The sequence below is a fragment of the Silurus meridionalis genome, chromosome 1, assembly GCF_014805685.1.
Source record: "Silurus meridionalis isolate SWU-2019-XX chromosome 1, ASM1480568v1, whole genome shotgun sequence".
Taxonomy (NCBI): Eukaryota; Metazoa; Chordata; class Actinopteri; order Siluriformes; family Siluridae; genus Silurus; species Silurus meridionalis.
Window position 1 is genome coordinate 3,088,528 of NC_060884.1, and position 10,873 is coordinate 3,099,400.

Genomic DNA, 10,873 nt, shown 5'->3' on the forward strand with positions numbered 1-10,873 from the left:
CTAAAAAGAAATTAACCTGAAATCAGCACTTTTTCAAAATACTCAAAATCCAGTCAACTTCTCACTACACCCTTCTCAAAGCCTCGACACAGGAAGTGTCACTTGGCAGCTAGAAGCCAGTTTATTCCTGTGATTTGCCAAACCGGACTGACCTGCTCCTGGAGCCACTTCACATACTGCAGCATTCCAACATACCATTAACACACATTACACACACACACACACACACACACACACACACACACACACACGTTTCAGCCATCGCAGAGAAGTGAAACTGCCAGAGGGTCAGTGTAATGCATCTATAAACATCTTCAGACTCGGAATACACGAGAACATGCTATTCCACATTTAGTCCCCATTTGTTCTTACAATAACCTCCATTCTTCTGGGAAGATGTTCCACTAGATTTTGGAGTGCCTGATGTATGATCCAAAAGGTGTTCAATAGGGTTTAGGTCAGAGCTCTATAGCAGAAGATCTTCCACTAAACCCATTTAAAGCAAATCTTGATGGAGCTGGTTTTGTGCTCAGGGGCTGTGATGCTGGAACAGGTTTGGGTGAGGGGAGGGAGAATATAATGCTACCACATCCAAAAATCATATAAGATTCTGAGGAAGAAGTACATATTTTGTATTATGTTCTCGTTTATATGCATGTCTATCTAAACTAGCTAACACATGTATATGTAATTTGTTAATTTGACAATTTTATTATTCTTCAAGAAAAGAAACAGCTTCCTCTTCTGTCTGTAAAAAAAAAAAAGGAGACCACTGGATCTCTTGCAATCCAATCCAAAAGCAGTCTGGGAAATTAAAAAAGGTACTAAAAAGGTACTGAAATAAGTGCTCATTATTTCCCCCTCACACTTAGAACATAATATAAAACAAAGGTAGTTTTCTTTTTTATAACTGCCCTGAATGCAGAGTAGCACTTCTATGATAATATTTCACTTTAGCATAAAGACACCTTAAAGTGCATCTAGTCAGAGAAATATCTGTCTCAATCCAAATCTCTTTCACTATAAACATCTACTCCAAAAATACATCTGATAATTTGAAAAACACTTTTGTATCCATTATCATTTTTACCTCAATCCATCCATCAAAAACAAACAAACAAACAAACAAACAAAAAAAAGTATATTAGAATCGATGCATTTAAAGCAAGATATTACAAATAATGTAATTTCTTTGGAGAATGAGAAATGTGCCACTACAGTCTGAGTAAATGTCTTATACAAGTGGGATTTTTGTTATGCATTTATTGAAATTTGAAGTTGAGTTACTACAAAGTGAAACTGTTCTCCATGACTTGAAATTGCATTTAAAGGTTTCCTATTCTGGTTGAGAAGAGTCAGGTGTCGAAAATTCAAACGATCCATTACAAATTCATTTCCTTATATTTAGATTCAGGTTACATCCGGAGCCTCAAGAATAGCAAGAGAGCAATTATTTGATCAGTAATAATGTAATAATGTCATTATTACAATGTAGTTATTATAGTCCTGGATTTGAAACTTTGCACACGTTACAATTTGATTAAGTTTATTAACTCAAACTTCAGGCGAAACTGCTGCCACAAAGTTGAAGGCACACAATTGTACAGAATCTTTGGATGCAGTAGCATAAAATTTTCCCTTCAGTTGAACAAGGAGACCAAAACCTGTTCACAAGCCAGCTTTATGAAGATCTGCTTTATGGGGAGGGTTGCGTTAGGAAGGGCATCCGGTGTAAAAACATGTGCCAAATCGAACATGCGGATCATGAATACAGATGATCCACTGTGGCGACCCCTAATGGGCCGAAGATATATATATATATATATATATATATATATATATATATATATATATATATATATATATATATATATACATACATACACAACACACATATAAATATAAAGATTAATGACTTGACGACTTGATCAAGATCAAATTCAGCTTCAAAGCAAACAGAAGCCAGAGCACGCTGGAGTGTTGGTCAGAAATTAGGTTAGAAGAAAACAGCGCAAGATTAGATGAACACACACAAACACACACACACGCACACACGCGCACACACGCACACACACGCACACACACGCGCACGCACACACGCACACACATGCAGCAGTAAATGCACATCCATAAATACAAATAGTCAGGAAATGAAAACCCATTTTAAGGAGAAATGAAAGACAAGCAGAAAATGATCAAGAAAGAGAAGGAAAAATAATAATTTTTTCATTTCATCAAAAGCTGCAGTGGTCTAGTTGAAAACGCAAAACAATGCCCATGCTGAAACTCAAATTTTATATAATTATAATTGTATTATATTAATAAAAAATGTTTTTATGTATATATATATATATATATATATATATATATATATATATATATATATATATATATATATATATATATATATATATTTATATTGGATTCAACAAATTAATTGGATTTTCTTTCATTCTGGATAAACATACATTTTGGAACATCCCTATTTATATAGACAACCAAGAGGTTACATAATATAATATAATATAATATAATATATTTTAATATAATATAATATAATATAATATAATATAATATATAATATAATATAATATAATATAATATAATATATATATGTGTGTGTGTGTGTGTGTGTGTGTGTGTGTCCTGGCACAGGTTGCAGGATTAAATATGAGGTTCAGGGTCCGGCTCACTGACCTACTCAGCAGCACTGAGGTCAAAAGTGTAAGAATCTCCAACAGTTTCGGAATGAACTTGATAATTAACTCGACCGGTACTATGACCTTCTCCATATGAATAACGCACACAGTTTACAGATTAATATGCCTCACACACACACACACACACACACACACACACACACACACACACACACACACACACACACGTCTCAATGTCATATAGCAGACTGGAAAACTAAAACCAGCAAAATCTGTACACATACTCATCTCAATGCCATAATGGACATATATAAATAGACACACACACACACACACACACACACACACACACACCCCTTAACCGACATAACTAAGGTACATACGCACCTGTCCCCTTACAACAGCGCACCTTTTTAATAATCCACCTGAAACAATTTCCACAAGAACTTGACCTCCAACTTTGCATGACAGACAGATAGCCAGAGAGATGTAGGGACAAGGTAGAAAGAGAGAGAGAGAGAGAGAGAGAGAGAGAGGGAAGGAGAGAGGGAAGGAGAGAGGGAAGGAGAGAGGAGGAGACAGAGAGAGGGAGAGAAGGACAAAGAAGAAGACGGAGAGAGGGAGACACAGGGTCTGTCTGGCACTAAAGCTTAGTGAAGTTCAGTCTGTTCTACTCTACTCCACACAGGGGAGGTTCCAGGGCGGAGAGACAGAGAGAGAGGAAGAGAAAAAGAGAGAGACGGAGACAAATAGATACACAGAGGAGAGCAAAAACAGAGAGAGAGACAGAGAGAGAGAGACAGAGACAAACAGATACAGAGAGGAAAACAGAAAGAAAGAGAGAGAGGAAAAGAGAGAGAGAGAGAGAGCATGAGAAAGACAGACAGACAGATATATAGATAGATACAAAGAAACAAATACAGAAAATGTATAAATAATACAAAAATGAAAGGAGAGAGAGAAAGCGAGAGAGACAGATACAGAACAGATACAAAACGAGAGACGGAAAAAGACAGTTGTTTTGAATAAATATATATTCAGATGAGTAATAAGAGAAATAATTCTATAAATAAATAAATAAAGTGTGTGTGTGTGTGTGTGTGTATTAGGGTGTCCTGCTATACCCATCCAAGCATTCCGCAGTGGCCCACTTTAAAAAAGAGCATCTGTGTTTAGACACCTTGAGCCGTCTCCTTACCTACTTTAGCAATAGAGATGTACTTCTTAATGCGTGCGCACACACACACACACACACACACACACACACACACACACACACACACACACACAAACAGATGTGCTGAATCTCTTACTGTCAGACATGAATTGGAAAATCAGAAATAAAATCAGGGAAACATGGGCAAGGACAAATATTGATGCTTTATGCAAATCGATGTTTATTATTAGTGAAACTAAACTCAACATAGAGCATGAAGACAAAATAGTCTTAAAATAGTAAAAGACATTAATAAAGTAAATATGGTGTTTTAAATGACGTAAATCATCAGGATTTCAAACAGCAATTTTGCTGTTTCCACACGGACAGTTAATGAGGTGATACCAAAGAAACTGTACCTCTTCTAACTTTCATACGGATTAAATAATCAGAGAATATTCATTTTCGATGTTATTTATTTAAATGTAGACATTTTAAGCTTTTTCTCTCTCTCTCTCTCTCTCTCTCTCTCTCTCTCTCTCTCTCTCTCTCTATATATATATATATATATATATATATATATATATATATATATATGTATGTTTATATATCAACTCGCTTTGATTGCTGCTTGGTGTATCAACTTATCACCAACATACAGTTCAGCATCATTTTGACAGCAAGCAAAACATTTTGAAAGAAATAAATGATGGAAGAATGTGTATAGTTGAAAATTTTGGGCTCATGATAGTTGTAATAGATACAAATCAGGGTTTGAGTCATTAATATCATTCTATTAATAGATTGTTGTGCTAAAAGTAACATTAGTATTTTCACATAAATACTTTTGTCCTTTTACTCAAGTGAAAGTTTAAAGGAACACTTTTACTTGCACTGTAACTTGTATTTTACTGAGTGGATCTCTACTTTAACTCAACTACATGGTTTACGTACTTGGTCCACCACTGATAGATTTTCATGTAACAGGATGACCACTTCCAACTGCCCCGTGTTTTCAGCCCTCAGACTATCACGTCACGTGAGGTAACACTGAAAGTCACCACACCACATTCAAACCTCAGAAAATTCAAAAGCCTCTTCATTAGGCAAAAAAAAAAATCACGGTGGAAAACCTCATCGTCCTCATCCCCCATGACTCTTCTGATCTGTTAATTAATGAGCTCATCCTAATTATTCTTTAACCAGAAAGCACAGATGGCCCAGGAGCTTCTTTCGACCCAATGCTTTAACACAGCTTTGTGTGAAATGCTGATTTTTAGCTTAAATAAAGGCAAATTTCCTTAGTGATTTTTACATTAACATTTCCAGCATTTGGCAGATGCCCTAATCCAGAGTGAGTAACATTGATCTCATTCATACAGTACAATCGAGCAGTTATGGGGTTCAGGGCCTTGCTCAGGGGCCCAACAGTGGCAGCTTGGCAGTGCCAGGGCTTGAATCCCAACCTTCTGATCAGTAACCAGAAGCCTTAACCGTTAAGCTACCACTTCCTGCACTACACATAGCATTGGAACCGTTAACATCATTCTTCATCATTTTTAAAGTTCAGATTTAAACATTTTAATGGTCAATACCAATTTAAGTACATATGCGATGCATAAACTTTGAAACGTACCTATTTTTTCCCTGTTATACTGTAACGACTGTACCGTATTATATTTTACAATAATATAACAATGTTATACTATGTACAGTACAGTATAGCACACTATACTATATGCATGCTATGCTCTTGGAGCACAAAATAAATACAAGTGAGGTAAATTTGCACCTATGTCGTGCATGCTATAAAATCAGTGTAGATGCAAAAACATCAAGTTATTCTTTCAAAAAAAGGCTTTTGTTTTTTTGCCTTATTTGGGGAATCCAGAGAAACACAGGCGCCCACTTAGATTCTTTCGATCCATTTGATCGCTCAAAAAATATTGATAAAAAATATACCATATTACATGCTACATTATGCTATAAAAATTCTGCGCAGAAGGAAAGCAATATATTTGATCGCTATACTTTACAATAAGGATCGAAATCATCTATTATACCATCTACTATACTACACTAAACTCCACTCAGCTATGCCATGCATCTTATCCTCAAAGAAGCAGAAGAAGGAGAAAAAGAAGAAGAAGGACAAAAAGAAGAAGAAGAAGTGAATCTTAAGAATGCAGAAGCTTTTAAAGTTTTGCCCTTAACATGACTGCCATTTGATTAAAAAAATAAAATAAAATTTTAAATATTTATTCACAGCCAGATCAAATGTACGGCCAATGAGATAAATGACATTTCTGACTGAAATGAATATAGAGGAGTGTGTTTAGTGTGTGCAGTTGTGGTATTAACATCTGTCCTTTGATTTTTTTTTTCAGGACACATCTGGATGCGTCCTACAAATCCCACTTACACAAGTGGTTTATCAGATCACAAAAAAGGTGCCTCTTTTACCCTATTGCTGTCCACTTGTGATCAGATTACCCGGGACGTGAACCAGGCATCCATTTCTTTGCCCCTACCTTTCCCGGAGGGGAGGAAGCAGTCCATTTCAACGCTGCTGCGAGAGTGTGAGACCGACAGGGTGCTGCTGGGAACGAGTCCCTCCTGAGGTGGTGAGCGCTCAGTGGTTCTCACTAAACACCAGCCAGGTCGATCACCTGAGCGCTCCAGCACCTCCACCGTCTGTCCTGAGTGCACGCTGAGCTCGCACGCTGAACATGCAACGAAGTCCTGCAGCACCACCGTGTGTTCACAGCCGCCCGAGAGCTGCAGAAAGGACCGGGGGGGGTGGGGAACACACTGATTACATCATTATTCACAGACACACATTTTTTTAAAATCATTTTTTAGACATTTTCATGCAGAGATTCGATCCAGAATTAGGAAGTCAGAGGTAGCAAAGGCAGTTGAAACTAGATTTTTTTAAAACTAGATTTTTTTAAAATAATTAAATCACTTTAACATCTACACATAAAATGGAATATATAGAACGTACATATAAATTATATAATATTTAAAATATTTATTTATATTATTATATATAAATTATTATATTCAATTGGACAGAATTTGACAGAGTTTGGACAGAATTATTCCCAGTAGTCTACTCTCTTCATTTCATAGTGTTTCTCTTGGGTGTAAGTTTAGGTTGGATTTTCTATCCAATCAGATTTTAGGTGTCATGTCACGTGTTGCTGGAGTTTGGGTTAGGGTTAGGGTTGGGGTTATCTGTCGTAAAGCCCTTTATAGTCAGCACTGCTTGTAGCGTAAAATCCATGCTGCTTGAAGCTGATGCTACGACCAATCAGATTGCGACTCCAGGGCCATCTAGTGGGCGTCCAATAATTTTGGCGCTTTGATTAGATGGTCAGAGAGTGCACTAGTCAGAGATCTGTAGCAAACTGCACAAGCTCAAATATATTTATGTGGATTTAATAGCTGGGTTTTTTCCATTCCACTATGGCTGACAGAGAAAAAGAAATTGATTGTTGTTACAGAGATACTTACAAGGACATTTACAAGACCCCCCTAAACCTTCATGGATTCAAGGAGGAGGTCCCCAAAAAACTTGTTTTATAATATTTAAATAAGTCAACTCAGCAAGTTATACAGAAGGCAGGAGGATGTGAGGATACAGAACAGAACATCAGTGTGTGTGTGTGTGTGTGTGTGTGTGTGTGTGAGTGTGTGTGTGTGTTCCCTGCTGAGAGGGAAGCACATGACTTACCCTAATCAAGTCATTAACACTATTGTAGTCAGCAGGAGAGCAGCAGGTAGTGTGTATTTACCGCCTGACACACACATACACACATCATCTCGTGCATGTAAAATACACATGCTGCTTTCTTTATGACACTGTACTCTCTCTCTCTCTCACACACACACACACACACACACACACACACACACACACACACACCCTCTGTCCTTTCTGCCTGCATGAATCACTCAGTCCTGAAGTGAACACGGAAGAGTTCAGTTTTTACAGCTGTGCTTATTTCACTCACTATAACCATTTCCCCCCAACCTCTTTTTCCTGCCCATCCTAAAGCTGACTTTTGACCCCCTGCCCGAGTGTGTTGGAGCTGTATAAAAGCCCTGGTTCATCCCATAACCCTTGGAGTCAGTGATTAGTGGAGAGTTCCTGTCACATGATTCACATCACAAAAAAATTATGCATATCGCAATAAATAACCTGCACCACAATTATTTAATCTGCTTACAAATGAAACAGATTTTTTATTTTAAATATGGAGGGTATGAATTCTTCTAGGTGTGCTTTAAATATAAAGGAGAAATGAAAAAGGTGGTACTAGTGCTAGAACAAAATAATAATAATTACATTTTGTTATGTAATAAGGTGAGGTGAACTTGAAGTGGGTGTGGCCTAAAATGTTATGTACTTTTATCAACCCACTGCGTGTTAGTTAAAACACATCGAAAACTGAAACACATTGAAAATTGATAATAAAAAAAGCAGAAATATAAAAAAACACAGGGTGTGAATTCTGGTTCTGACAGTTCCTCAGCCTCAGCTACATCATTGGGCTAATAATAAGGTTATAATAATCTTGATTGCTTAGATTTTATTGTCTTCGTTGTACCTTGCAATATTTAATATATATTAATAAATATTATATATATAATATTATAAACCTCTAGCAAATTTCGATGGTTTTATTTCTTAAAATTAAAAAAAAAACATTCCTTTTTTTTAAATGTTTTTCCTGGACTGTGTGACAGCTCTAGTTTGAGTCAGATATCCTGTGTAGGTATTTTTTCCAAAAAAAAAACTATACTATATACTATACACTATAATATAATATAGAACACCATATTGACAAAGATATTGGGACACATGACTTGTCCAGGTATGTTTGGTTCTTCCACAATCTGTTACCACAAATTTGGTGGCACACACTCTTGTATATAGGACCTTTAGCAGCGGTTGCATTGAATTTACCCTTCACTTGAACTACGAGACCCAAACCTGTTCCAGCATGGCACTGCCCCTGCCATCTTTTACATGGTTTGGAGTGAAGGATCTCCTGCTATAGAGCTCTTATCTTTGAGATGAATGTAAACACTGACCTCCTCCCCCTCACATACATCAGTATCTAACTTTACTAAAACCCTTGTGGCTAAATTAATCTCACACAAAACTCTATAAGCACCTTCCAAAATCTAGTGAAACATCTTCCTAGAAGAATGGAGGTTATTATAGTAGTAAATTAGGACTAAATGTGGAATTTTTGTGTTCAGAAAGCACTCACCAATCTTATGCTCAGGTGTCCACAAACGTATTTCCATATAGTGTAAATCCTGTTCGTATCTGTATTTGTTTAGAATGTATATGTATTACATATATATATATATATATATATATATATATATATATATATATATATATATATATATAATTCTCAATGAAGCGTTTTCACATCTTATTTTACATATTCATTCTGTTAAACAAGTTTTTGTGTATATATGCTTTTGTTCTTTAAGAAACAAGAACTCTAATCCGAATACTATGATAATCCATTAAAACATGTAAAAATAACATATCTAAAAAGTATAGTGAGAGATGATGATGATGATGATGATGATAATGATGATGATGTCAGGAGGGAAAATAAGAAGGAAGAGGAGGAAATTTAGTTGGAAAAGAGGAACACCCTGGTCAGGGGATCAAACTTTGCTTCTCATTCTGATTGTACACATCTGGCCAGGGATTTCCCCAATATGGAACATGGTGTCTTCCATATGGAACAAAAATTCTAATAAATAAATTTTTTAATAAATCAAATCCGATAAACCTGAACTTACACACTCATGATGCTTAATTTGATATTGCTAGTGTTGATCAGACTCATATTTTACCCACAGCTCTGGTTGTAGCGCACATCTGTTTTCCCTTTTTCTGCCGAGTCTTATGTAATGTTGAGTTTGTATAATGTGAAGTTAACGTTTTAGACTTTGGGAATAAATCTGACTGGACTAACAATGTGCACAGAGCTAAGAGAGCCACTCCCTCCTGAGCAAGCACGAGAACACACTCCAAAAGTGAGCTCATGCTTAGTGCAACTCTCACACACACACACACACACACACACACACACACACATAGAAGCTCATAAAAGGAAGACATATAGGTTTATACGACGGCCGTCACATATCAAAACTTTTGTGTAGATTTCATTCATTTCTTAATTCTTAAATATTTTCCTGACACACACATGCTTCCTTCAAGACTGAACCCGGCCAAACCGCTGCTTATGCTGTGCCCACGTTTCTTTTAATTTACACCACATTTCATGTAAAAAACCAAAACAAAACACATTGGGGACTGTAAATTTAAACAGCAATAATACAACTACAAACAATTTCTCACCCCAGTAAACATTATTATGAGACAGTGGCCTGATATAATATTTAAACATATGAAAAGTATTAATGAGTGATAAAGTAGGACATGGTTTAGGGTGTGTGTTTACACACACATATATACACATTGAGATGGAAATCAGGTCTCCTCCCTAAAAACACACAGAATCCCTACTATATTTCTGTATTAATACTACTATTAGCATACTATTAATATCTCTCTCTCTCTCTCTCTCTCTCTCTCTCTCTATATATATATATATATATATATATATATATATATATATATATATATATATATATATATATATATATACTACTGCATAGAGATAAAAGCATTTGTACCATCATCAGAACGTTGACTACAATGATCCAAAGTGAAAAAAAAAAAGACTTAAAATATAATTTATAATAAAGCACATATTATTGAAAAAAGTCCCAGTTACTCACAGGTCTTGCACCCTTGGGTTGTTTAAATCTTTTCCATTTTGGCATGATTCTGACAGGGTGTCTCATCCAATTACCCAGTCTAAAACCGACAACCTAAAACCAGCTAAATGTCCTAGATTCTGATTGGCTGTCTGTCTAGACTAAAAAATCTAGCTTCCCCTCCTCAGCCCAAACTTTTCCGTGGATTATAGGCAGCTGCTGATGTGCTTGA

At 36.1% G+C, this 10,873-nt stretch overlaps 1 protein-coding gene across 4 annotated transcripts in view; it reads right to left on the reverse strand.

The window, feature by feature from the left end:
* Window positions 1-10,873, reverse strand: part of kalrnb (kalirin RhoGEF kinase b) — a 72,859-nt gene that overhangs the window by 11,889 nt on the left and 50,097 nt on the right. For 2 of the 4 annotated variants that reach the window (XR_006927130.1, XM_046858977.1), the window contains exon 35: window positions 6,348-6,594. Coding sequence is in view for 3 of the 4 variants with exons in the window: in XM_046858977.1 (XP_046714933.1) it covers window positions 6,348-6,594 (247 nt within the window). In the remaining variant the exon portion in view is untranslated. Of the gene's footprint in view, window positions 1-3,047; window positions 3,297-6,347; window positions 6,595-10,662 lie in introns of those variants that run through there. The other 2 variants (XM_046858986.1, XM_046858993.1) reach the window with 2 other exon arrangements.